The sequence below is a fragment of the Balaenoptera musculus genome, chromosome 14 (assembly GCF_009873245.2).
Source record: "Balaenoptera musculus isolate JJ_BM4_2016_0621 chromosome 14, mBalMus1.pri.v3, whole genome shotgun sequence".
In the NCBI taxonomy this organism is placed as follows: Eukaryota; Metazoa; Chordata; class Mammalia; order Artiodactyla; family Balaenopteridae; genus Balaenoptera; species Balaenoptera musculus.
Window position 1 is genome coordinate 27,707,102 of NC_045798.1, and position 26,846 is coordinate 27,733,947.

General features: G+C 60.6%; 2 protein-coding genes across 3 annotated transcripts; both read left to right on the plus strand.

Moving 5' to 3' along the window:
* The first annotated feature begins 13,115 nt into the window (after positions 1 to 13,115).
* On the plus strand, positions 13,116 to 21,432 carry SEPTIN5 (septin 5). Of its 2 annotated transcripts, XM_036823314.1 has the most exons (12): positions 13,116 to 13,346; positions 13,490 to 13,500; positions 17,724 to 17,820; positions 17,926 to 18,012; positions 18,251 to 18,374; positions 18,453 to 18,587; positions 18,700 to 18,817; positions 18,906 to 19,007; positions 19,804 to 19,900; positions 19,985 to 20,120; positions 20,238 to 20,340; positions 20,454 to 21,432. In XM_036823314.1, the coding sequence occupies exons 1-12, from the start codon at positions 13,304 to 13,306 to the stop codon at positions 20,508 to 20,510; spliced, it is 1,110 nt and encodes a 369-aa protein (XP_036679209.1). In that variant the 5' UTR covers positions 13,116 to 13,303; the 3' UTR covers positions 20,511 to 21,432. The 2 variants fall into 2 exon arrangements, with proteins under 2 accessions (XP_036679209.1, XP_036679208.1); XM_036823313.1 differs by lacking the exons at positions 13,116 to 13,346; positions 13,490 to 13,500 and adding an exon at positions 16,922 to 17,117 and having other exon boundaries at positions 20,454 to 21,429.
* A 112-nt stretch (positions 21,433 to 21,544) lies between these two features.
* GP1BB (glycoprotein Ib platelet subunit beta) lies at positions 21,545 to 22,747 on the plus strand. The gene is made up of 2 exons (XM_036823315.1): positions 21,545 to 21,688; positions 21,924 to 22,747. The coding sequence occupies exons 1-2, from the start codon at positions 21,679 to 21,681 to the stop codon at positions 22,529 to 22,531; spliced, it is 618 nt and encodes a 205-aa protein (XP_036679210.1). The 5' UTR covers positions 21,545 to 21,678; the 3' UTR covers positions 22,532 to 22,747.
* Positions 22,748 to 26,846: the final 4,099 nt, after the last annotated feature.

Below are 26,846 nucleotides of genomic sequence, written 5' to 3' on the forward strand. Positions count from 1 at the left end.
CAAAACTGAAACTTTATACCCATTGAACTATTTTTTATTACTTATTTTTTTAAAGAATTGTAGCAAAATACACATAACACAAAGTTTACCATCTTAACCATTTTTAAGTGTACCATTCAGCAGCATTAAGTACATTCACATTGTCGTGCAACCATCACCACCATCATCTCCAGAACTTTCCATCTTCCCACACTGATACTCTATACCTATTAAACACTGACTACTCCCTTCCCCAGCCCCTGGACCCACCATCTTCTTTCTATCTCTGTGAATCTGATGACTCCAGGGACCTCATGTAAGTGGAATCACACAGTATTTGTCCTTCTGTGTCTGGCTATTTCACTGAGCATCATGTCCTCAGGGTTCATCCCCGTTGTAGCCTGTGTCACAGTGTCCCTCCTCCTAAGGCCGCACAATATTCCATCGTATGTACAGACCACATGTGTTCATGGTGCTCCTGGCAGGACTCGGAGGTGAAGGAGTGGGGAGCGAGGGGAGGAGCCGAAAGCCCGTGCAGGGAGCAGCCTGAGGCCCTGGGAGCTGAGGGGGTGTGCCAGGTGTGCCCAGGTGTGCCCAGGTGCCCTCCTCTCCCTGGGGCCAGCCCAATCCTTATTCCACACACAAAGGACACAGTCCCTGCCCTCATGCCTCCATCCTCCTAGATGGAGGAGATGGACAGTAAATCAAGGTGATCAGGGAAACAGAGTGACCTTAGGGTCCAGTAACTCCACTCCGCTGGACATTTACCCCAGAGGGGCAAAAACATATGTCCACACGAAGACATATCCCGACTGCTCGTACCAGCCTGTTCATAATAGACAAAGAGTAGAGACAACCCAAGTGTCCATCAGCAGACAGGTGGACCACAAGTTGTGGTCCATCCACACAATGGAATGAAGTTCTGACACAGGCTGCCCCGTGGACGATCCTTGAGAGTGGATGCTCAGTGAAATAAGCCAGACACAAGGGGCCACATATCATGTGATTCCATTTATAGGAAATGTCCAGGGTGGGCAGATCTGTAGACCTAGAAAGTAGATTAGGGATTCCCAGGGGCTGGGGGAGGGGTGGGGAGTAACTGCTAACGGGTTTCTTTTGGGTGATGGAGAATAGTGATTGATGCACAGCTTTGGAATGTACTGAAATCCACTGAATTACACCCTTTATAAGGGTGGGTTTTCTGGCATGCAAATTATGCCTCAATAGGACGCCTTCTAAATGTGCTTGTGGTGATTGTTGCTCAGCCCTGGGAATGTCCTGGAGACCTTTGAATGGTGCACACTAGGTGGTGAATTGTGCGGTAGTGAATTGTCTCAATAAAGCTATTATTTTAAAAAAACATAGGCACACGACGAGGGGACTGGGGCGAGCTTGGTATGTTTAAGGGGAGGCGAGGAGGCCTGTTGGCTGAGTCTGGGGTGAAGGAGGAACTGAGGCAGGCGTGGGAGCTGGGGCTCAGCTCCTCCTGCAGGGCTGTATACATGGCAAGGGTGGAGCCTGAGGCCTGAACCATGGTTCTAAAGGGCCCCCACTGCGGGCAGGGGTGAGTGTGGGCCAGACCCAAGGCCTGCGCTGGGGTGATGCGAACGAGGGTGGCACTGGGTGCTATCACAGGCTGAACTGTGTCTCCCAAATTCGTATGCTGAAGCCCTAACCCCAGTGCCGCGTAATGTGACTGTATTTGGAGACAGGCCTTTATTTTTTTATTTTTTATTTTTTTTTCGGCTGTGCCACTCAGCTTGTTGGATCTTAGTTCCCCGATCAGGGATTGAACCCGGGCCTTCGGCAGTAAGAACGCAGAGTCCTAACCACTGGACCGCCAGGAAATTCCCAAGGTGGGCCTTTCAAGAGGTGATTAAGGTAAAATGAGGTCACTTGGGTGGGGCTGTCACCCAACAGGACTGGTGTCCTTATAAGAAAGGAGATCAGGACACCGGCACACACATGCGAGGACACAGGGAGACAACGGTGTGTACTCGCCAAGGAGAGAGGCCTCGGGAGGAGCCAGTCCCGACGACACCTCCTCAGCCTCAGGCTTCCAGCCTCCAGACTGCATGGAAGTAGATCCCTGCTGTCTAAACCCTGGGGCGGTGGTGCTTGTTACAGCAGCTCCAGCTCACTGCTCCTGGGCTGACAGAGCCAAGTGAGGCTTCATGAATGCATTTCAGGAGCAGAATCCACGCTGGATGTGGAGGGAGGGGGAGGGGATGAGCAGTGTGATTTGAGATTCAGATTTGAGCCACTGGTGGGTGGTGGTGACGCCACAAGTGAGACGGGAAAGCCGGGCAGGAGCGGAGCGGGCCCCCGAGAGTATCACTTGCTGCTGCCGTAAGCAGGACGAGGACACAGCCAGCCCTGGGCAGCCCCAAGCTGAGCTTGCTCTGCAGCCCCTTTCACAGGCTCCCGAGCCAGGGCGAGGTCGCCTCACTGCCTGCACTGCAGCAAATGAAAACAAAAACTGAGAGGCGCCCTTGGCCAAGCAAAGACCCTGCAGTGGGAGGGGAAGATGGCAGAGCCCAGGAGGCTGCCGGAGGAGGTGGGGCCGGTGGTCCCCAGACCATCTCCCCCAACTTGGACTGGACCCAAGACGCCAGGAGTTTGCTGCAGGCAGCATGGTGTTTTGGGGGAGGGTCATGCAACTTGACCCCCATCAGCAGTGAGTCTGAAGGGTCTCCTTGGATCCATGAGTTGGGAAGGGGAGGGGGCCGTGAACGCAGGAAGAACACTGAGATGGTCCCAGATTCTCTGGGCCCAGGAGGCGGGGGGTGGGGGTGTCAACGCCTTGGAGAGAGCCCCAGAAACACAGCCGGTACCCCCTCCCCAGCTGCCCGACAGCACTGGGCCTGTCCTCGGCAGCCAGGCGGGGGCGTGGCCGCTAGCACGGAATGCACCCCCTCACTCAGCGTCTCCCAGAGCCTGAGACGCTGTTCTCGGCTCTGACGTCCTCCACGGGAACCCTGGCCAACCCAAACACGCCTGTGTGGGGCTTTCTTCCTGAGTCAGAGCAGTGAGGCTGCGGGCTCTCCTCCTCTGTCCCTGAGCCCCGTCACCCACCCAGTCCTTAGCAGTCCTCAGCCCCCGGACCCGTCCCCGTCCCCATGGGGTACAGACTCTGGCGCCCAGCACGATGTCTCAGAGGCACATGGGGGTCACAGGTCCCCACCCCCACGTCTGACCACACACCTCGGATGGCCACTCCTCCCCTCTGTCCCGCCCTCGTCCTGCAGGCCTCAAGGTAACTCACCTCGACGGGGGAGTCTCCCCACCCCCGATCCAGGTCACCTCCAACCGCTGGCCCAGAGACAGGTCAATATTGATTATCCAGGCTCTGAACAGAGAGAGAAAGCATTGGCCAAAAAAGATGAGATTTTACAGACTGCATTTTCCAGACAGTCATGACATGTCTTCTAGCCCACATGTTCTCCTGGAGCCTTGATGCCCCCTTGAACGTAAGGGAACTTATCTATATCATCGACAGTGGGTCACAGCACAAGTGATGCTGCACAACTTCCAAGGCTGGGGACTCGAGGCCCCCACCGTGTGGGATGCCAGGCCAGCCCCCTGCAGAGATGGGAAGAAGCCCCAAGACTTCATGGAAAGGGAGGCGTCCAGACAGCTGCTCCAGCTCTAGACCCTGCCTGAAATCACACGAACTACCCAGCTGAGCCCTTCTGAATTTCTGACCCATAGAAACCATGATGATAGATTAAAAAATGACTAAATTGATGTTTTAAGTCACTATGTTTTGAATTGTTTTGCAGCAACAGATAACCATTTCAGAACAGGGTCCAGAAAAGAGATCCACAAGATAGCCAAAATCTTGATTTTCATCAAAGGTGTCATGGCAATTCAATGGAGAAAGTTAAATTTTTTCAACAAATGGTGCTAGAACTGTTGGATAAACTTGGGTGGGGGTGCATTATGACCTCTACCTAACACCATACACAAAAATTAATTCATGATGGATCACAGTCCTAAATATAACACTGAAACTATAAAGCTTATAGAAAAACAGAAAAGAATATACTCATGACCTTGGAGTAAGTAGGCAAAGATTTCTTGGAGAGGCCAAAAGAAGCTTGAGATAGAAAATGAAAAATCCATAAATTGGAATTTGTCAAAATTATAAACATCTGTTTCTTAAAAGACATCATTAAGAAAATGAAAACTGGGACTTCCCTGGTAGTCCAGTGGTTAAGACTCCATGCTTCTAATGCAGGGGGCATGGGTTCGATCCCTGGTCAGGAAACTAAGATCCCACAGGCCATGCAGTGTGGCCAAAAAATTAAAGAAAGAAAGAAAGAAAGAAAACCAAGCCACTCTCTGGGAGAAAATATTTGCAGTGAACATACCTGGCATTGGACTTATACCCAGAATATATAAAGAACTCCTGCAAATCAATTATAAAAAACAATCCAATTTAAACATGGGCAAAAGATTTGAATAAACATTTTATAAAAGAAGACATACAAATGGCCAATAAGCACCAAAGAGACACTCAGCATCATTAGTCATCAGGGAGATACAAATGAAAAGTGCAGAGAGAGACCCCTATGTGCCGACTAGAATAGCTAAAATAAGAGACTGATAAGTGTTGACAAGGATGCAGAGCAACTGGAACTCTCATACTCTGCTGGTGGGAATAAAATGGTACAACCCCTTTGGAAACAGTTTGACAGTCTCTTATAAAGTTAAACATTCAGCTATGTGATTCAGCCATTCTACTCCTAATTATGTACCCAAGAGAAAAGGAAGTATATGTCCAAACAAAGATTTGTACATGCATGCTCATAGCAGCTGTATTTGTAATAGCCAGAAACTGGAAATAACTCAAATGTCCATCAGTGGTGAATGAATAAAAAATTGTGGTATATCTATACAATAGAATATTATTCAGCAGTAAAAAAAAATAATGAACTATTGATACACTTATCAACATGGATTAATCTCAAAATAATTATGCTGAGTTAAAGTCAGATTTTAAAAATACATATTGTATAATTCCCTTTATTTGAAGTTCTACACAGGCAAAATTAATCTGTGGTGACAGAAAGCAGATCTGTGGTTGCTTGGGGCTTGGGGGGCTGATAGTGGTGGTGGGATTGACTGGGAAGGGGCATGGGAAACTTTACAGGGTAATGACAATGGGCTCTTGATTGAGGTTTCAGTTACATAGGTCTATACATTTGTCAAAATTCAATGAATTGAGCACTAAGATCTGTGCGTTTCATTGCATGTAAATTTTACTTCAATAAAATAATTTAAAATAAACCAAAAAAGTGAAATGAGTGACCAATCTGTTAAATGGGTTAAAATAACAATGTTAGCTATTCTAGTTTCTTTGCTTTTCCATAAAAACTTTAGAACATCCTTGTCCATATCTACAAAAAATCATGCAGGGATTTTGATATTTTTATATTTTGATATATAGGAATTTGATAGGAATACCTATATATCAATTTGGGGAGAACTAACATCTTTACAATGTTGAGCCTTCCTATCCATGAACATGGTACGTCTTTTTTTTTCTTTAGATATTCTTTGATTTCTTTCGTCTGCATTTTGCTGTTCTCAGCATATAGATCCTATACATGTTTTGTTAGATTTACACCTGTCTCATTTTTTTGAAAGATTGTAAATGGCATTTTATTTTTAATATTGGTTTCTTTCTTTTGTTTTTTTTGGCTGCACCATGAGGCTGGCGGGATCTTAGTTCCCCAACCAGGGATTGAAACCGGGTCCTTGGCAGTGAGAGCAGGGAGTCCTAACCACTGACCGCCAGGGAATTTCCTAATTTTGGTTTCCATGTGTCCATTGCTAGTATGTAGGAACACAATTGATTTTTGTATGCTGACCTTGTATTTGGCAACCTTGCTGAAGTGAGAAGAAACAGTCTACCTGATTTCTTTACATTCTATGTATGTATATCTATTCTATAGCCAAAGTTATTAAAACTGTATGGTAGTAGCAGAGGGATAGACACTTAGGCCAGTGATACAGAGTAGAGTATCCAGAAATAGATACACATGCCCAGGTGATTTTTGACAAAAGTTCAAAAGCAATTCAATCAAGGAGGCAGGCAACAAATGTTGTGGGAGCAAGTGGACATTCACAAACAAACAAAAACTTCAACCTAAATTTTGCACTTTATATAAAAATTAACTCAAAATAAAATCATGGACTTAAATTTAAAATGTAAAACAAAAATTTTAGGGAAAAAAAGAGAAAATCTTTAGGATTTAGGGCTAAGCAACAGATTCTTAGATTTGACCCCCAAAGCATGAGCCATAAAAAGAAAGGTGGGCAGGGTGGTCGAAGCAGGGACAGTTAGGGTATCGTGGCACCCAGAAGGTTCTCTGAAGATGGCCCAAAGTCCAGGCTGGGTGTAGGGAGGCCCATGGGGGGCTGGGCGTGCGGACCAGGTGCGGCGAGGCTGGGATGAGGTGGGTCTCAGGAATCCTCAGCCAGCTCCTCTTGGGAGAAACATCAGTTCAAGTTCTTTGCCCTGTTTGAATTAAGTTGTCTTTTTGTTGTTGATGGTCTCTCTTTTTCATTCTCAAAATAACCTCGAGGACTAGGTGCAGCCAAAACAGTCCCCCTGGGCACTGGGAAACTGAGGCAGGCCCGCTCCAGACCTCAGGACAGCTGGGCCACAGCATCCGAGGGCTCAGAGGGGCTCTGGTTGGACCCCTGGTTAGACTCGGGTCGGTTGTGGGAACTGTGGACCTAGGCCCTGGGCAGGAGGTCTGGCAGAGCCTTCGGGGCTGTCTTGGCAGCCAGGCCCAGACCCGGTGTGCTGGGCCCACTCCCAGCACCATGCAAGTGGGGGTCCAGCCCAGCAATGCCCCACGATGCCCTCACCCTTCTCTGCTTTTCTGGGGCACCCCTACCCTGCTCCAGCCCTCATGCCCAGCCTCTCCTCTCTCCAGGCCTGGGTCAACATCTCACGGGGGCCTGTGGCCTATTGACCCCCCAGTGTGAAACCCAGGGAAGGAGGGAGGAACCCCCACTTCCTTCTACCTGTGCTGCTGTGTGATGCAGCCGGGCAGGGCAGCAGCCACGGGGCAGGCGAGTGGCACAGTCCTGCCCACCCGGTGCCCTCCGCCTGTTGGGAGGACAGGGTTAGCCATCAGTGGTACCTCCTGCCTAGGAGACCAGGCCCAGCTGTCCATCAGGTGAGAGGTGGGGGGTGAGAGCCTGGGGCAGGACCCCCCCCTCCCCAAGAAGGTGCTGGCACCCAAGGGCACTTGTGAAGAGTCATGGCTGCAAAGATGAGCCTTTGGCAAGAGCTTGAGGGAGGGGAGTGAGACCCGGTGACTCCTTTCTCCCTCGTGGTCCCTTTGGGTGGCCCCAGGTCCAGCTCCCAAATGCACCCTGGTGATGCTTCTTTGGTCAGAACATGCTCGCCCAGCCCTGATGGGATGCTGGCTGGAAGCGTTTAGGCTTGGCAGCCGAGTGGGTGCCTCCCCCTCCATTCCGAGCCACTGGTGATTTGAGGCTCAGGGGCTCCTGTCGCTGCTCCCCCACATAGAGGGGACCCCGACTGTGGTTCCCCTCAGCCTTGGAGCAGCCCCACGGTCTCAGGAGTGTGTGCCTCGGGTGGGCAGAGTTCTGCAGAGGAGCCCCTGGCGGCCTGCAGCCAGAACCAGGGGTGGGGAGGGGAATGAGCTGAAACCCCGGATCCTTGCCCTTCCCTGGAGTGGCCGGGGCCTGATGCCTGTGTGCTTGGGGCGGGTGCTGTGGCTGGGCAGGGGGAGCTGGAGCCCTCCCCACAACTGAGTCCATCCTGTTTACTCCCGAGGGATTTTCTGACCTGTCTCTGGCCTGATAATCACATGACAGACAACAGACACGGGACTGGGATGCCGTGGGGAGCTGGAGCCAGCCTTTGGAACCCCAACACTCGGCCTTCCCTGGTGGAAAGGCGGTCACGGGGGAGGGCGCCGCCTGGCTGGCTGCCTCGGGATCTGGGTCACTGTGCACTGCCTTTCGCAAGTGTGTGCTCCCATGGGATTTTTAAATGCATGAGCACCTCTGGGAGCATCTCCGTGTTAGCGCCATTTCCCATCTCCACCTCTGCCACTCTTGAAAGCCCAGAACTGCACCGAGGACAGTCAGAGGTGCAGCATACAGTGAGGGAGGCCCTAGCCATCCCCCGGCCACTCCCACGTGCATCCCTTCAGAGGGCCACGGGCACACGGTCAGGCAGCGCCAACTTGCTGAGTCATGCTGAACTGAGCATCCTCTCCCAGGGACCATGTTTCATCGTGAGTGGATGGAGTCCCCCCGACCCTTGCCGGGGAGGGGACGCCCACTGCTGCTCTGGGTCCCCTGGCTGGCCCACTGCCGCCGAGCACAGGTGTCCTTTGTCCCTCTGTCCAGCTGCCCAGTGAATGGGGAACGTGGTGTGGACCAAGGCTCTGCCCCCTTGGAACCCTGCTCTGTCCCCTGCAGCACACGGGCCGCTGTGGCAGGGTTGGCAGTGCCCTCCTGGCTGGGCAGCTGCTCTGGACTGTGTGTCCCTTTGATGGATGGGCCTGTCATCCACCGGAGGTGAGAACTCACTTGTCGTGACCCCGTTACACCAATCTAACGAGAGATGAAGGAAAGCGTTCTCCTCAGCCCCTCCCTGCATACACGTGTCTCCCCCCAACCCCGTGCTCTAGGCAGCTGCCCCCAAGGGCTCCCTGGGCAGGGCTGTCTGGGCAGAGGGCACCCGAGGCTCAGAGCCACGGGGCACACCCACCAATGCGGGGTAGAAGGTGCAAGCAGGGGAGCCCAGGTACCCTGGTGGCTGAGCCAGGGCAACAGAACTAGGGAGGATGGGGTGAGGGAGCAGCGCCCGTGAGCGGTCAAAGGCAGGGGCGGAAGGCGGAGGGGGTGAATGGGGCTGCTTGACAGGACAGGTCATATCCCTCTGTGGGCCGAGGCCTGTGCTCGGAGGTCCCCATTCAGCTGTTTGCTCTCGCTGCGCTCTGAACCCCGCTTCCTGGTCTGTGCACCAGCACAATGCCCACTCCCAGCACGTGGCAGGGCTGCCTAGAGAGGGCCGTGTAGGTGGGAGGTTGGAAGAGCGCCCTGTGCCTGCCCCCTCGCCCCCTGTGGAGTTGGGGGTGGGAAAGGTGACTCACCTTCCTGCACACCAGGAGCTACCCTGAAAGAGGAGGACCCCAGGACCCCGGCCTGGGCTCCCCCATGACCCCAACATCACACACTGAGGAGCAGGGGCCTCAGAGGGGACAGTGCCCGAGCCAGAAGCAGGTGGACGCCGCACAGCAGTGTCCAGGATAGCGTGGCAGGCGGGGCTGGATGTGGAAATTGGCCAAGCAGGTGGGGGTGGGGGGCAGATCATGGGGGGTGCTCACCATGGGCATGGCCCCGAGCAGAGCACCTCCCATCTACCAGAGCAGCAGGTCCTCCTCTTGGGCTGACACTGAGCTTGACCTGGGCCTGCTCTGCACACTGGTCCCAAACCCGGCCACAGATTCCCAGGAACGACCCAGGGGACCACCTTGGGGCCAGTTGGGGTGGGCTGTGGGAATCACAGCCTTGAGCCTTGTCTGGGGGAGTGGGCCTCCCCATTGCTGGGGCTTCTCCAAGGGCTGTCGGAGCAGGAGGGCTGTCTCCAGGCTCCTGGTTTTGGGAGCCTCACGTCCTGGGAAGTGCAGGTCTGTCTCGAGCCCCACGCCATCACCACGAGGACTGCAGTCCCAGCCACGTGGAGTCTGAGGCTCCGAGCAGGTCCGGATGCAGGGATGGGGGCGAGGTCGTCACTGCACATCAGTAAGTTTTCTCTCAGTGGATTAACTCCCTTTTGAGTTGACTAAGGTCCTTCTTTGTCCCTCTGAAGGGCAGTGTGTTTCTTCTCTTCCCGTCATGGCCCTTTCTTCAAAGAGGTGGTCTGACCTCCTCGGGCTGGCGTGACCCGCAGGCCCTTCCCTCCAGCCCCCCGTGAGGGGGTGTCGATGACAAAGCTGCATCCAGCTCGGCTTCTGCCCTCGTCCTTGGCCTCAGATGGACTGTTCTGGAGCTTTGTCACCAGTGGCCCCTGCTCCACCTGACACCCATGTGTCACCTGGACAAACTGCTCACCTCCATGGTGTTCACGTCACGGTGAACCGTCGCCGTGGTTCACATGGAGGCACGAGCTCCTGTCTGTCCTGTGTGACCACAGATGCCCACGAGCCTGTGCTGACGGAAAGAGAGATACGGCACTGGCTAAATGCAGCCTCTTGAGAATTTCCTAACTAAAAAGAGGTTTTTTTCTGAAAAGCGTCAAGCTATTTGTAGCCCAAGTTGGTTGAACAGATTTTTCTGGGTGTAGCTTATTTTTTCACTCATTAACTTCTTTTTCTTATGAATTAAAAAGTAGCATTTTTCCCACCCAGGAACATCTTCCTTACTTGTCTCTGTACCACAGCCAGCATTTCTGCTCCTGTGGGGGGAGCAGGCTCAGACCCCACCAGGGAGGCTGGGTTTTCCTCCAACCACAGCCCTGAAGTGGGAAGTGCAATGGCTGGGCCACACCCACCACGCTCCTTCCCAAAGTCACACGTCCCCAGGGTTGTGCCCTTTGATGGGCAGGGGATATGTAAGTGTTTCACTTGGCCGTCAGTTGGCAGCGTCCAGGCTCGAGAAACCAGAAAAGGCCCTTTGCTGTCCCACCTGGCAGAGCTGGAGACACGTCCTCTGAATCCGCTGGCCAGTGCCCAGGCTCTTACTTTGCCTGTCCAGCCATGGATGCTGTCACCCAAGGTCTCCCAACTAGACAGGGCAGCCCCGGTGTCTGTGGTGGGATCCAGGCTGTCCCCTGGACTCACAGTGGTAGGTGACCACAGCCCCAGGGCTCGAAGCGGGCCCAGCCCCCTTCCTGGCCAGCAGCCCGCAGTCACCCCCAGGGATTTCACAGGAGGCCTGACCCAGACCTGCCCTTGACGTCTGCTTCCGGGAGCGGCTCCCCGTCCTCTTTCCATCAGCTCCATGCTGGTTCTCCAGACCTGAGATGCTGGGCTCTAGCCCAACTGCGCTTATGCACACACTTCTTTGGATACACTTACTTTAATGAAAAAGACCCTGTTTATGTGGTGCCCCTCACCCTTTCTGGTCCCATCTCCAGGATTGTTTTAAAATCCGTGATTTGGCCAAGCTAGGCCCTTGACCTGCAGTCCAGTCCCCTCAAGGCCGTGTTCAAACCCCCTGACAGGGGGCTGCCTGGAGCCCTCCCCCACCCAAGGAGGGCAGTGCTGTTGGGCACTTTGCAGGGGCACATCTGCCCTATTGGGGACAGGCTCCTGTCTCTCCTCCTATGTCCCCACAGGCACAAGCTTGCCTGGCTCAGTCTGTGCTAAATGTCGAACTGTCATGTTTCACTGCCCGATTGACCCATTTTGCAAAGCTCCAGGTCCCCTGAGACGGGGTTCTCACCGAGCCCCTCAGGGCTGATGAAGGCTCAGAAGTCCTGCCTGGCACTCAAAGTGTCCCCTCCGGCCCCACTCCTTTATCCACAATTCCAAATTCCCAAAAGATCTGAAACAAAGGTTTTCAAAACTTGGTGGCAAAGCCAGCCTTGAACAGATATACATTTACTATGATCTTTATTTATTCCAGTTCGTGTGAACAGTTGTGCTTCAGTACAAAATTCTTAAAAAAAAATTTTTTTTTAATATTGTTTGGCCGTGCAGAGCGGCATGCAGGACCTTAGTTCCCCAACCAGGGATCAAACCAGCACAGAGTGGAAGTGCAGAGTCTTAACCACTGAACCACCAGGGAAGTCCCTCAGTACAAAAATCTTAATGTGCCTGATTACGGGGTGCAGCCCCAGGGTCCAACGAGGTATCATGTAATGTATGAGATATACAAAAATTCTGAATTCCAAACACATCTGGCCCCAAGGCCTGGGTGAGGGGTGGGGGCGGTGGACCATCCCCACACATCGCAGTGCTGGAGCAGGCGGCAGTCTGGTAAAGGGAAACGGGCTCAACCTGGCCCCAGGATTTCACAGAGTGATGGTGCTGCTCTCATGGCTTTTTCACTTAGAGGTGAAACAACTCTGCCCAGTGCTGGTGCTCAGAGGTGGAGGAGCCCAAAGGCCAGCGGAGGGAGGAAGGGGTGCAGGAGGGCAGGGAGGGACGGGGCTTCCTGCCTGTGGAGGGAGCAGCAGGCCTTCTCCCACACAGGACCCTCCCTCACCTGGGAAGCTGGTGACCACTGGCCGGACTGTCACTTTCTGCAGGACTGAAAGCTCCAGACGTGCCTCCTGGGGGCACTCCGGGGAGGTCCAGGCCAAGGGCACCTGGGAGTGTGGCAGTGACCGAAGACACAAGAGGCACTCATGCTGGTGAGTCCTCAGCTTCCCATCTGTAAGTGGGGTGCAGGCCCTGACCTGCCCCGCCTTCGCAGTGCCCTGGGGGGCCCCCTGCAACCCTTCTCAGAGTGCTAGCAGGTCTGCCTCTGGGTCTGCAGAGCAGAGGGTGCCGAGGTGGGCACGGGGGGCGCAGGCCTCAGGTTGGGCCCGTCCTGTCCAGGATGGCGGCTCATTCCCCATCAATAATCCTGGAAAGGGGGCCGGCTAACGGCCCAGGTGTGTGGGCTTGCAGAGCTGCGCGCACAGCACCGAGCAGCTGCAGGAGAGGAGCTGGGGCTGGCCCCCGCCACGCATCAAGCTTTCTGCACAGTGACCATCACCTTTCCTGCCACGGCCAGGAGCAGGACTCCCCAGGCCAAAGCCTCCAGCGTCCATCCTGATGAGGTGAGGAGGGGCATCCACTGACCTCAGTGAGCAGAGCATGCCAGGGGTTGGTTGGGGTGGGGGGTGGCATGAGGAGGGAGACCCCAGGGGCAGGCTTTACAGGCGGGCCACACCAAGGATGGCCAGAGGTCAGGCCTGGACTGGGGTCCCACGAAGGCAGAGGAGTCAGCCCGGGTCTGGGCACGGGGGCGGGTTGTGGGCAGGGATGGGATGGAGGGCGGGGTACGTGGGCAGGGGCCCGGCAGCGGGGAGGGGAGGTGGGCAGGGGGCGCGGCCGCGGGGGTGGGCGCGGAGCGGGTCTCGCTGTGTCCGGGCGCCTGGCCGGCGGGAGGCGAGGGCGTCGCCCCAGGCAGCGGGCGCGGGGTCTGTAGGGGCGCCTGGGTCCCCACCCCTGCTGGCCGCGCAGGGTCGCGCGTGGGCGCGGCGGGCGCCGATTGGCTGGCGGGAGCGCGGGCGGGGCGGGCGGCGGCGCGGAGGGGCCGGTCACCCTGCAGCCCGGCCTCGGCCTCCGCTCGTCGCCGCCCCGCCCGCGCGCACGTTCCCCCGGCGGCCACCATGAGCACAGGCCTGCGGTACAAGAGCAAGCTGGCGACCCCAGGTGAGCCCGGCGCCCGCCCGCGCGCGCGCGCGCGCACTCCTTTGTCCCCGCCGCCCGCACGCCTCTCACCGTGTGTCTCGGTCTCTCCCCTGCCCGCCGGCCCGGGCCCGGACCCCGACCCGACCCCCGACCCGACCCCGCAGAGGACAAGCAGGTACGTGTGCGCCGTCGCTCACCCGGCCCGCTGTCACCCATTGTGCCACCAACGCCGCGGCGCCCCAACGCGACCCCGCCCCCGCCGGCCGTCATCCCGCTCTGTCGCGATAACCGATAACCGATTGTCAGCCTGGGCAGTGCCGCCAACCCGGGGCTGCAGAGGGGAGGAGCGGCCGCAGTGCCTCCGGGCCTGGCTCCTGACCCTCGAGGCATGGCGTGCGCTCCTCCCCGGTTGGGGGATGGTCCGGGTGCCCCTCTCCCACTGGTGCAGCGCCAGCCTCTCCTTGCTGACCTGGCCCGTGGCCGTGTGCTGGGGGTCCTGTGTGAGGCCATGGTCATGGAAGGCCACGGGCTGGGGGAGGGGTCCGAGTCCACCAGCCAGGGCCAGTCCCTGAGCAGCCCCACAGGGGAGCTTCTGGCCACCCCACCCAACTTCTCTGCATCTTATGCCTCCTCTCCACACACACCAATGTGAGTGGCCTGATCTGTGGCCAGGCCTCTTCCCCAGACTGGGAGCCTCCAGGGCCTGGTCTGAGTCATCCCGGTGCTCAGCACCAGTCTTCAAATCTAGGGGGTACAAACTGGTTTCTCAAAGGGCTGGCTTGGACCCCAGTCTCCAGGAATAGAGGGCCGGACAGGAGGCTGGCCTGGGCACTCGCTGTGAACCTAGCTGAGGTCAGGTTTAAACAGCTAGGAGACCCCAAGAGGGCGTGGGGGGGTGGGTAACCGGGGGAAGCTGGGGGTTCTGGGGCAGCCCTGCTGGGGGCCTCTCTGGCTTGAGCTCAGCCATGTTTAGGGCAGAAAAGAAGAGCCCAACTCTGGCACCAGGGTGGCCTTGGCAACCCTCGTCTGGGATGGGGGTTCACACCCTGGGTGGATGCTGGGTGGAGCCCAAAGTCTTGGCCTAGGTGCGGCAGGCGGGCCAGGAGTGGCCCAGCAGGTGGGGTGGGGGCTGGGAGTCACTCCTGCCCAGTGCCAGGCCCCTAGCAGGGATACGCCCCACCCTGGGACGGGTGAGGCTCACGGGGAGGGGCCGCAACCACCTCACCCTGCCAGCAAGGGGCTCCCCGGGAGCCCGGGCCAAGAGCTGCCTCCCCATCGTGGCGGGTCAAACAATGAAGGAGATGCAGGGGCACACTGCCACCAAGCTATTGTTCAAGGGAGAGAAAGAGGGAAGGCCTGGGAGACCAGCCCCCTCTTCTCCTGGGCCTGCGGGCACTCAGGGACCCTCCTGCTGAGGCTTGAGCCCCTTCAGGCCTGTCTGCCCCTCCTGGAGCTCAGCTAGGACCAGCCTTACCTGTTCCCTGCTCCCAGGACCAGAGGGAGAGAGCATTATGCGGGTGGGTTGTGGGGTCCCCTGGGAGCAGGGCCAGGGAGCCCGGTGTTTGGGGAAGGCTCCCCGTGGGTCTGGGGGAGCCGGAAGCCCGCAGTAACTTTGCTGTTCCATTGTTGGTGTTACTGAGCATCAGCCTGTCTGCACTCTGGGAAAGGGGGCAGGAGAGCTCTGTGGGCCCCCTCTGTGCCCACCCATCTCAGACACTGGGGAGGGCTCTGGTGGTCCTCTGTGCCCCCTCCCCCAACTCCCACCCCATCTCTAGCAGTGGTGGGGCCTTCACTGGCTCTGGCGGCTGGGGTGATTCTAAGAATGGAAATGCCTCGAGAGTGTCAGGCACCAGGAGGAGGTGGGGAGGAGGTGGGCGCAGCAGTGTCTGTGGCTCGGGAAGTCCTGAGGAGTATTTGTTATGCCTCGGGGGCCAGAGAAAGGGAGAGGAAGGGCCCCTTCCTTGGGGATCCCCCAGGGAATCCCCAGGCCCCATCTGGACGAAGTCAGGAGATGGGGCAGGCAGGCAGGGAGCTGGTCTTGTCCCCCTGACCCGGACCTCCACTGAGGCTGTGCCTTACCGATGGGGAAACTGAGGCCTTCTGGGGGCAACGAGCCCGTCAGGCACCAGGCTGTGGGGTGCCAGCTCTGTCTGTCCTCCTGGAGATGCCCTGGGACCGAGATGTCAGCCTGTCTGGGCAGGAAGTGGGCCGAGGGGCCATGTCTAAATTGGAGCCGGGCGTGGAGGCTGGGTGGGACTCAGCCCCAAGGCCCCTCGCAGGTCCGCGTGGTGGAGGGCTGGGGCCAGCGCGGAGGCTTTCTCAGAGCCAGGGCTGGGGGCGGGCTGGGGAGCTGGGGCCTGTGGCTCCCCCCCCTCCTCTCGGATGAAAGGCTTCCCTGTTCCCAGCAGTGGGCCCACCCCTCCTCCCCAGGTGCCAGCGGCCTCCGGGCCACACAGCAGCAGCACGAGCCTAGACAGGGGGACAGAGGCCCCTTAAGCAGGGAGCCAAGAAGGGAGGGCCTAGGTGGGGGAGAACTGTGGGGCCTCCCGTTCCCACTGACGCACAGTCTAGGGGCATGTCTCTTTGGATCCTCAGCTCCTTTGCAGGCCTCCCTTGCCACCGGGCTGGTGCTGGCTTGTTCAGATTCTGGTGGGTCCTGCGGGCAGGGTCAGTGAGGAAGGGTTTGGGGGCTCAGGAGACCCCTGTGGTCCCTGGGGTGGCCGCACAGGTGTGAGGGCTGAGCTGGCTGGAGCCCTCCAGGCCCTGTGTTGCCCAGTCCTGTGAGAGCAAGGTGGAAGCTCAGAGGGAGTGTCCCCCTTAGGGGGAGGGGTTCACTCCAGCACCCCCTACCTCTGCTGGCAGCGGCTGTCTGGGGGCAGAGGTGGCAGCGCAGGGCTGGCCAGCGGGTTTGTGGAGCTACTCACTGGCCACAGCTTCCAAGTTCGCAGAGGTGGGGGTAGGGGTTGGGCATCTAGTGCTCTGATCGCTCCCTTCCCCCAGCGTAAGCCTCCGCGGGCCTGGGTGGGGAGGTGGGCTCTGCCCTCGCAGGTTCCCCACTTCTCTCGGCGGCCACGGCGGTAAGAATTCTCCAGACACACGCGCACACACGCGAGGGGCGGGCCGTGCGTCGGTGGGTAGCTGGGGGCGCCTCTGTGACACCGCCGCGGGAGAGTAGGGGGACCGGGCGGGCTCCCGCGGGCGCGCGCGTGGATGGGGGCGTACTCGGGCGCCCTCTGGCAGGCGGGACGCGGCAGCGCAGACCCGGCCGTGGACCCGGCCCCCCGCCCACCCGGCTGTGCAGTCGCTGGACTGACGGCCTGAGCCGCGCCGCTCCGCGCGCAGCCGCCCGCCAGCCCGCCGAGCTGGGCCCTGCCCTCCTCCGCTCCGTGGCTCCGCCCGCGCGGCCCAATTTCCAGGCGACTGTCTCCCGGAGACCGCGCGCTCCTCTCCGGCGCGAGGGCCCGCCTGTGCCAGGGGCAGGCCCGCCTGGGGCCGGACGAGCGGCTTGGTGGCCTCGGGGTCCCGGCATCGCGTGAGCGCCGCCCCTCCGGGCTTCGGTTCCCGCGTCCGTAACCCATAACCCATAACCCGGGGGCGAGAACAGGGCCTCGGGGCCGCACAGGGCGCAAGCCCCTGGCGCACGGCTGACGCCGGGTGGGCCTGACGCACTCTGGGCCCCAGCGCAGCGGGCAAGGTCCCGGGGTCGCTGCGATGGACTCGCTGGCGGCACCCCAGGACCGCCTGGTGGAGCAGCTGCTGTCGCCGCGGACCCAGGCCCAGAGGCGGCTCAAGGTGTGTGTGGAGAGGGGAGCGGAAGGTGGGTCAGCTGTGCGCCCGCCCCTCGCGCACGGACTGGGGATTTGACAGGGGCTGCAGGACCGGGGTCCTGGGGTGGGCGCCAGAGGCCGCGGGAGGCTGGGCGCCGCTGTCTATAAATAGCCCCTGCTCCGCCGTCGCCGCAGCCAGCCACCCCCGCGGCTGGATCGGGGCCAGACGGGGCCTCCCACCCCTTACACTCGGGAGGGGTGAGTATTGAGGTGGGGGCTTCTCCAGCCTCTGAGGGCCTTGGGCGTGTCTGAGGGGTCTGGGTCCTGGTGCCCTCTGCCCACCACCCAAGGGGGGACACCGCCTTGCCCGCTGTGCCTACCACCCCCTTCCACACGCACACAGACTCCATCTCAGTCCCTGCGAAGCCCTCGTGGGCGCCTCCACGCTCCACCCCCACCTGCCTTCCACCTCCAGGGCCTTTGCCCACAGGCCCTCACCCACTTCTGCCATTGAGATGCCCCCTCCCTGGGGACCCTGCCCTGCTGCCCCCTGGCCTGAGCTGGGTAGGGGCCAAGGCACTGGGCTGCCCCAGGAACCCCAGCGTGCCCCTGACGCCCCCGCCCCCGCCAGGACATCGACAAGCAGTACGTGGGCTTCGCCACACTGCCCAATCAGGTGCACCGCAAGTCTGTGAAGAAGGGCTTCGACTTCACGCTCATGGTGGCGGGTGAGTGGGCCGGCCTCCAGGGCGGGCGGGGGGCACTGGCAGCCAGGCTCTGTCTGGGCTGGGGCCTGGGACCTGACCCGACTTTCTCACTGCATCTGTGGGCAGGGGAGTCGGGCCTGGGGAAGTCCACACTGGTACACAGCCTCTTCCTGACTGACTTGTACAAGGAGCGGAAGCTGCTCAGTGCTGAGGGTGAGTGGGCCCCACGCGGCCCTGGCGCTGCCACCATCCCCTGCTGGGTGACCTCTCTGAGGGCTCCTTCCAGGTCCAGCCCTGCTCCTCTGTCCCCAAAGCATGGGTCTCCCGTTCAGGGTCCAGATCACCGCCCGGCCACATAGCCAGGGATGAGAATGAGGGTTTGGGCTGCCCGGGGTGGGAGTGAGGGTCACAGAGGCTGTTCCAAACCATCCCCCCACCCGCCCTGCCACAGAGCGCATCAGCCAGACGGTCGAGATCCTGAAGCACACGGTGGACATTGAGGAGAAGGGGGTCAAGCTGAAGCTCACCATTGTGGACACGCCAGGCTTCGGGGATGCCGTCAACAACTCTGAGTGGTGAGGAAGGCCTGCCCGGTCTGCCCTGGCCCCCGGCCACCAGCCACCAGCCTGGCCTCATGTGCCCCCTGCCCTCAGCTGGAAGCCCATCACCGACTACGTGGACCAGCAGTTTGAGCAGTATTTCCGGGACGAGAGTGGCCTCAACCGCAAGAACATCCAGGACAACCGTGTGCACTGCTGCTTGTACTTCATTTCCCCTTTTGGGCATGGGTAGGTGGCTGCCCCGGGCCAGGGGTGCGGGTCCTGCCCATCCCTGCGGCGCCCCCTCCCACCACCCCCACCCCATGAGCCCCTCGCCCCTCGCCCCGGCTGCTCTCCACAGGCTGCGGCCCGTGGACGTGGGCTTCATGAAAGCCTTGCACGAGAAGGTGAACATCGTGCCCCTCATCGCCAAAGCCGACTGTCTCGTCCCCGGTGAGATCCGGAAGCTGAAGGAGCGGGTGAGCCTGTGCGGCCGCGGGGCGCAGCCGGGACTCTGGTGGGGCCAAGGGCACCAGCCCCTCACCTGATGGCCCTTGCCTGCCGCAGATCCGGGAGGAGATCGACAAGTTTGGGATCCACGTGTACCAGTTTCCTGAGTGTGACTCGGACGAGGACGAGGACTTCAAGCAGCAGGACCGGGAACTGAAGGTGAGGCTGCAGCACTGGGGGTAGGGGACCCAGAGGCCACTTTACACCAGGTCGGGAGGAGGGCCAGGGCCCAGGTCTGATCTGGGGGGCAGGAGTCTTTCGTCCAGGCCATAGAGTCTTCACCTGGGGCTGGGGCTAGGGTGGCCCAGGTCCCCCGCTGGCTTGTGTAGTTGGGTCCCCATGTAGTTAATAGGTCATGGAATGCTTGCCAGGACCTAAAGGCACAGCCACTGGCCAGGCCCCCACCCTGGCCCTTCGCTCAGCCCCCTCGCCATGCTTCACCCGCAGAAGGGCCTGGTCCAATGGCCCCAGGCCTGTGCATGTCCTGGCTCCCAGAATTCTGAGCTCCGGGGGTGGGGGTGGCTTTGAGTGCCCCAGGGGTTAGAGTGGCGATGGCAAGCCCAAGCTGGGGACAGGTGGCCACCGAGCCAGGAGCAGGGTGGACCTTTCACCCCGAAGTCAGCAGGGGTATCACTAACAGGAGGCATGGGCTCTGCCCTGGGAAAGGAATGGGGAGGCACTAGATGGAGTGGCTGTTGGTGGGGAGGGGTATCAGGAGGGGGGGTACATCTGATGGGCACGGCCCAGCAAAAGCCCTAAGGTGTAAGCTGCACCAGTTCTGGCTTCAGCTGGCAACAGAGAGGGCAGAGGTGGGGACAACAGGGTCTCTTTGGGGAGAGGTTGTTGATGGTGATTCTGGAGGGGCAGACCAGGTGCCTAGTGCCCATGCCCCTCTCCCACCACTGACCCCACACCCATGCTAACTGGGAGTGAGCCCTTGCACCTGCCCCCCCAGGAGAGCGCACCCTTCGCTGTTATCGGCAGCAACACGGTGGTGGAGGCCAAGGGGCAGCGGGTCCGGGGGCGTCTGTACCCCTGGGGGATCGTGGAGGGTGAGTCGAGGCCTGGGGCACAGCATTTGGGTGGGAAGGCTCCCCTGGGCTGGTGCCTCACCCACCGCCTGCCCCTGCCCACAGTGGAGAACCAGGCACACTGCGACTTCGTGAAGCTTCGCAACATGCTCATCCGTACACACATGCATGACCTCAAGGACGTGACGTGCGACGTGCATTACGAGAACTACCGAGCGCACTGCATCCAGCAGATGACCAGGTGTGTGACCCACCCGCCCTCGGACCTGCCCCGACCCCCACCCAGAGGTGTGGGAGCCACAGGGTATCGAGGGTCAGCCCAACCCCCAGCAGCTTATCCCTGGTGTCCACCCTGCAGCAAACTGACACAGGACAGCCGCATGGAGAGCCCCATCCCCATCCTGCCACTGCCAACCCCCGATGCTGAGACAGAGAAGCTCATCAGGATGAAAGATGAGGAGGTTGGTAGGCAGCAGGGGAGGAGCAGGGGCTGGGGGTGGGGACAGGGCCAGGCCCGTCCCAGTCCCATCACACTTCTCACCCCGCCCTCCGTTGTTCCTGCCCCGCCCCCTAGCTAAGGCGCATGCAGGAGATGCTGCAGAAAATGAAGCAGCAAATGCAGGACCAGTGACCCCACCACAGCCCCACTTTGCCATGGATATACTGCCAGTTTCCAGGCTGGCCCTTCCCACCCCTGGACCCCGACTGGCCTGGACTCGACCCCGGATTCGTCTGGATCGCCAACAGGCCTGGACACAACCCCAATTCCAGAGTGGCCCAGACCTGGACTTTTCCCTACTGTTCCTGAACTGACCCAGAGACGCGGGGTCGCAGCCCCCAGCCAACCCTAATTTATTCTCAGCCTCAGCCCCTCCCCTCATTTGTATCTGCTTCCAAGGGGCCTGGACAATGGCCCCCACAACCAGCCCTCTCTGGCCTTGGGGGAGCAGGAGCTAAGTTGGGTGGTGACTTCTGAGATCTCTCCCAAACCCAGAAGGTCACAGCACTTAGATTCCAGGCCCTACTCAGATGGGCGGGTAAACCAAGGCAGAATAGGGGAGCAGATCCACGGGATCCTGGGCCTATTCCCTGCCCAGTGCTGCAGAGTGAACCTGGGAGTCCTCACGTTGTGCTGAGGTGGGCCAGGTCCTTCTTACCTCCTCACCCACTCACCAGGTAGCTCAGCGGGCAGGTTGGACAGCCGAAGCAATTAGGATTCCTCCAGACCTTAGGAGGCCAGCTGGCTGCTGGGGAGGAATAATGGGGCTGGGATGCTTGTGAATGCCTACGCCCCTCCCCCATGGCCATGGCCTGGCTCCAGGAGCAGTGGGTGGTGGGCAAACTAGCAACCCCCATCCCTGGACCACCCTTCCCTGTTGGTCACTGGAGGCCTGTTCCCCCCAGCAGCACTGTTGCCCCGGGTTCCTGAGCCCTTGGTCCCCCATCCCTCCACCCGCATGATCCCTGCCCCCAAGCTCCATTCTCCAGTTTGTTCAGTTGTGAATGCTGCGTCCTGTCCTGGTGACAGGAGAACAACGTTGGTGAACGTCGAAGAGGGTGTCCGAGTGCTCCGTGCGCCCCTGGGAGCGAGTGGGGCGGAAGCCCGGTCGGCCGGCAGCCTGGCGATAGCCCTCTATCTGCGCTGCCGGCTTGGCCTCCGGGTTATTTCTGAAGGGTGACCGGGCTGTGGTCGGTTTGGCGGGTGCGCTGGGGCCTGGCAGGGGCGGGGCGGCTTTATCACCCGGTTCTGCGGCTGCTGCCTGGCGCTCCAGAGCTAGCTGGGCCGCTGTCCTCTCGCCATGGGCTCCGGTGAGTCTGGGGTCTGCCCGGGCCAGGCCGCTCCCTGAGTAGAGTCCGGTGGGGAGGTGCTCAGTCCTCTGGGCTGTAGTCGGGAGAGGTTTGGGTCAGACTTAGAGGGCACTTCCAGCCGGTGTGCCGGGCTGTCGGGGTGGAGAGGCTCGCGGGTGGTGGGGGGCACGCGGGTGCCCCGGGACCCCGCCCAGGAGCCCCAAGGGCCGGGCTCACCGCGGCGCTTCCCTTCCAGGGCCGCGCGGGGCGCTGAGCCTAATGCTTCTGCTGCTCGCGCCGCCGGGCCGCCCGGCCGCTGGCTGCCCAGCCCCGTGTCGCTGCGCGGGGACGCGCGTGGACTGCGGGCGCCGCGGGCTGACGTGGGCTTCGCTGCCGGCCGCCTTCCCACCGGACACGACCGAACTGGTGCTGACGGGCAACAACCTGACGGCGTTGCCACCGGGGCTGCTGGACGCGCTGCCGGTGCTGCGTGCCGTGCACCTGGGCGCCAACCCCTGGCGCTGCGACTGCCACCTGGTGCCGCTGCGCGCCTGGCTGGCCGGCCGGCTGGAACGCGAGCCCTACCGCGACCTGCACTGCGCCGCGCCCCCCGCGCTACGGGGCCGCCTGCTGTCCTACCTGGCGGAGGAGGAGCTGCGCGCCGCCTGCCCGCCTGGCGCGCTCTGCCGCGGGGCGCTGGCGGCGCAGCTCCTGCTACTCTGCCTCGGGCTGCTGCACGCGCTGCTGCTGGCGCTGCTGCTGTGCCGCCTGCGGAGGCTGCGCGCCCGCGCCGCACGCCGGTGGCCGCTGACTACCCCGCTGGCGGCGGAGCCCGCGACCCCCGAGCCGAGCGACTGGCGCTGAGCCATGCGGCCGGCCCACTGACCGCCCCCGCTCCGGCCGCGTCCTCCGCCCACACGATCTCCCAGACGCGCCCCCCCGCGGCCGCGCGCAGGGGCCCCGCTGCTGCGCGCGCACCGCTGGCGACACGCACGCACCCCCTGGACCTGGATGCCGAGGCGGGCCCGGGGCGAGCCGCTGCCCAGACCAGTCGAGGCCCCCACGCCATCTCCAGTGCGAATAAACCCTGCTCCCCATCCGACCGATCTCTGCACCATGCGACTCGGAATCCCCCCCCCCTCAAACCCAGAAAGAGCTCCGGGGATGATTCAAGGGGACACATCGCATGTTCATACACCCAAAATCACCTTCTGGTGTGCACAAGGTCTGGGAGTGAACTCACCTGCTACCGACTCTCCCAGAAGTTCTAGTGAGAAGGCACAGAAGAGCTGGAAGTACAGTGCCCACACTGGCGGGAGTGAGGACAGTGGACAGTGAGGACACTGGACAGGACAGTGTGGGGACGGTGAGGACCCCACAGGAAGTGTAGTTGCCAGAAAGAGCAGATGCTCAGAGTGGCGGTTTCCGGGAGTCAGTGAGGGTCTTCCAGGTGGCTCTGAGAACAGTCCAGGGTGTGAGGTTTCCCCGAAGGCAGTGACTGCACCACACAGGCAGCTTTCAGGGTATCAGGGGTGCACTGGGGATGGTGAGGGCGGTCGGTGGCCCAGCAGATGCTTCCTGGGCATCTGAGCGAGAAGCTCTGGAGGGCAGGTGAGGAGGGGGCGAGCGTTGTGAGCTGGGGTCCACGTAAGTTCCCTGCAGGGGTGAGGAGGCACCTGGGGTTGCAGGGTCTCTGAATCGTGTCCTCCACCTGGCCGCCGCCTCCTGCAGGAAGGCACCTCTGACTGTTTCTCAGTCCCTGTCTCTCCGTCCCAGCCCTGGATCCAGGCTGAGCCACCAGGGCCTGGGAATCCTCTGTGGGTGTCCCAGTGAGGCTCAGGCTGCTAATGAGGGCCTGGCGGACCCAAAGAGGGGCTGATGCATTTCCCACGTTTGGGGTCCTGCTCCCGTCCTAGTTGTGGCCCCCACCTGTCTGGCCCTGTGAACAATGAAGGCTGCTTGCTGTTCACCCCAAACAGGACCCTGACAAGGAGCCTCGGGCCTGAGCCCCAGCTGCCTGGCACAGGAAGGCCCCCAGCTCCGCTGACCGGGTCGGGGAGGCTGCCACTGACACGGCCTTTGTCCTGGCCTTTGTGGGACAAGACAGATGGCCCTCCGGTCAGGCTGATGCTATCTCGGGGCTGCCGGTGGGACGTGAGGCAGGAGCCACCCCCTCCTTTGTGGGCAGGTGCATGGCATCCGGCCCATTGTGGGCTGCAGTTGACTGTCTGGCCGTCCATCCAGCCTTATCACCACATCTGGGACAGCGGCCCCTTTTGTACAAATAAACTGCCACCCTACCTACCCCAGGGAGTGTCCCAGAGCCCCTGGTGGGGATCAGAGGTAATAGTCATTGTCAGAGCAAGGTCCACAGGCCACCCCCTAAATTCAGCCCCAATGTGGTACAGGAAGGGGGTGTCACCCCTACTTTCTAGAAGAGGAAACCAGATCCCAGAGGAGGGTCTCTCTGCTGGGCCCCAGAGCTTTCTCCATGGCTGCACTGGGAGCAGAGCTGAAACCAGGCCCCTGCGACCCACTCTCCTCCTCACTGAGGCCTTTGGGGGGCAAATGCAGGGCCCAGAGAAAGTGGCCTTGGGGTCCTAGGTGACCCCAAGCTAAGAGAAGGAGGCCCCCCCTGGGCCATGGGACAAGGTCCCAGCAGGAGCTGTGAGAAGTGGTGAGCAGGAGCCCAGCTCCATGGCCAGTGTCCTGCTGAGAGGGTGGGCATGAGGGCCCCGAGGGCCAGGAGATGCAGAAGACTGGAGCTTCTTCGAAAGAGGGAAAAGGCTGGCATCACGGTGTGGTCAAACTTAAGGAAGAACTTCCCACTCGGACAACGGGGCAGTGGCGCCACGTGGTTTCTCCAGGCTTGCCCCTCCCTCTTGCCAGTTCTCCATGATTTTGATGCGCTCCGGCCAAGGTACTGACCACAGGGGGATGCCGGCCTGGACTCGCTGGCTGACCTGGCCCAGCCTGCTTGGAGCCCCCAGTCCCAATCCTGACCCTAAGCTGACCCTCCACACACTAACCCTGGGGCCTCAGCCTCCAGAGTGTGGGGAATTGGAACAGTCCCAGCTCAGGGACCCTGAATGAATGGCCCTGTGCACGGATGGGGAGTGGACACCCCTCCCCCAGCTCCAGGGCCTATGGTGCCCCTCCCTCCAGCACTGTCCTCCATCTCATGGATGACACACCTGCCCCAGGGTCCCTTCCCCACTGATAGGCTGGTCCCCTCTGGGGCCTCAGACTCCTTCCAGATAGGAACAGGTCAGGGTCCACTCAGAGCTCTGCCAGCCCCTCATACCTGCAGCCCCCAGGCTGGCTGATTCAGGGCCCCCTGCCCTGCAGCCCCAGGATCCTCCGACCACAGACTGGCCCCCCAGCTTCCCGGGGGGTAGGGGGGTGGCCAGTGGTGTGGCTCCCAGGACCCCCAGCCTTAGATCAAGGCCCAGCCCTTCCCAGGGCAGGCATGACCTTCCTGTTCTCTGTCCTAACTATTCAAGGCCTCCACTCAACATGTCCTCAGCAGGGCGCGTCCTGGCCCTGCCCTGCCCAGACACGTGGTGCAGGACCCTAAGGCTGCCCCGGGACTCAAACCACATCCTGGCTAGTGAGCGACAACCGAGGGATTGCATAGAGTGAGACCCGGCCGGGCCAGACGGCGGCCCAGACAGACAAAACCCTGACCTGCGCGGGGAGCCTCGGTGTTTTCATCCCTGAAAGGGGCTGATGCCTGTGTCTCGTCCTCCCCGGTCGCGCGACCCCAGCCCGGCAGCAGAGGGCGCTCGCGACCTGCAGGAGAGCCTGTGCGGGGCGCCTGGGGCGGAGGGGCGCAGGGCGCAGAGACACCAGGCTCGCGGGGGAGCGGTGCTCAGAGCAGGACCTGCCCAGGCTGGAGGGGGCGGGCCCCGGGGTCCGCAGATCGCGGCCGTGGGGGCGGGGAGGGGGAACGAGGGGGCGCCCGCCTCCCCCGCCACGCGCTGACAGCCGGTCGCGAGGAAGATAAGGGACCTCTTCTGCCGGAGGGGAGTGGGGCGGGGAAGTCTGCCCAGGTGAGCCCTCCGCCCTCCGCCCTCCGCCGCTTTTTGGCTCCGTAAACACTTATTGAGTCCCTGCTGTGTGCACCGGGCGGATGGGGGCTGCGAGGTCGCGTGGAGGGGACCGTGAGAGGCTGGCTGGCTCCCGGATGCCCAGGGAGTGGGACATGGGATCCGCCACCTCCCAACCAACCTGGCGGCGCAGTGCGGGTCCCCAGTGGGCGCCTCCTGCCTGCGGAGGGGTCGGCCGCTCGCTGGGCTTGGACTCGAGGGGCCCACGCGGACGAGGCCCTGGGAAGGGCTGGGGGCCAAGCCCTGGCCATGATTGGGGGTGGGCGCGCCGCCCAGACGGAGCAACAACACTGGCGTGGGTGGCGGGGCCCTGGGGGCCCATAGCTCAGCGCAGAGTCTGCGCCCACCCCCAGCGTTTCCGATGGAGGACAGGCAGCGGGTGATAAATCACCAGCTCCCACCCCCACCCACCGGTGCCTCCATGGAGAAGGGGGGCTTCGAGAGACAGAGACAGAGCCCGAGGCAGACAGAGACAGGCCTAGAGACAGAGACAACCTCAGAGACAAAGGCAGCTACAGCCGCCCAAGGACACCGCCAGGTCCCCTTACCTCCCACCCCCAGACCCCCCTCCACCAGGCCCATCTGGAAACCAGCTGAGAGCCACCCCACCCAGCCTGCCAACCCCCAACAAGGAGGAAGAGGAGGAGGGAGCAAGGACTTTGCAGCCATGACTCCCCTCCCCCTGGACGACCATAAATCAGCAGGGGGCTCTCGGGAAGCCCTCCCCCCCAGGCTGAGGGGGGTCTTTGGGGTCACTGGCCCTGGTGACTGGGCCTGGCCCTAGCTGTATCCCTCCCTCCTTTAGCAGTGCTTAGGGGATCCCCCTGCTCCAGCTCTCTCTTTCTGCAGCCCAGTCACAAACCCAGAACTGTCTACACCCAGTGCTGTCTACACTGGATGCGCAGTCTATCCTCCCTCTTCTCTCTGTCCGCAGACAGGAAATGTCTGCAGGGAGACGTCCTGTCCTATCAGGAGACCCTGGGCTGGCCCTGCAGGAACTGGGGTCAGCGGTCCTCCCCAGTGAAGCCTCCAGGGGGTCCCCTCTGCCCCAGGGGAAATGCTATCTGTCC

Excerpts from the sequence above, each read along its gene's own strand:
- SEPTIN5 (XM_036823313.1), top strand. The coding sequence starts at position 17,037 with ATGGACTCGCTGGCGGCACCCCAGGACCGCCTGGTGGAGCAGCTGCTG. Across the intron at positions 18,818-18,905 it reads TCCGGAAGCTGAAGGAGCGG|ATCCGGGAGGAGATCGACAA; the intron begins GTGAGCCTGTGC and ends TGCCTGCCGCAG. Across the intron at positions 19,008-19,803 it reads AGCAGGACCGGGAACTGAAG|GAGAGCGCACCCTTCGCTGT; the intron begins GTGAGGCTGCAG and ends CTGCCCCCCCAG.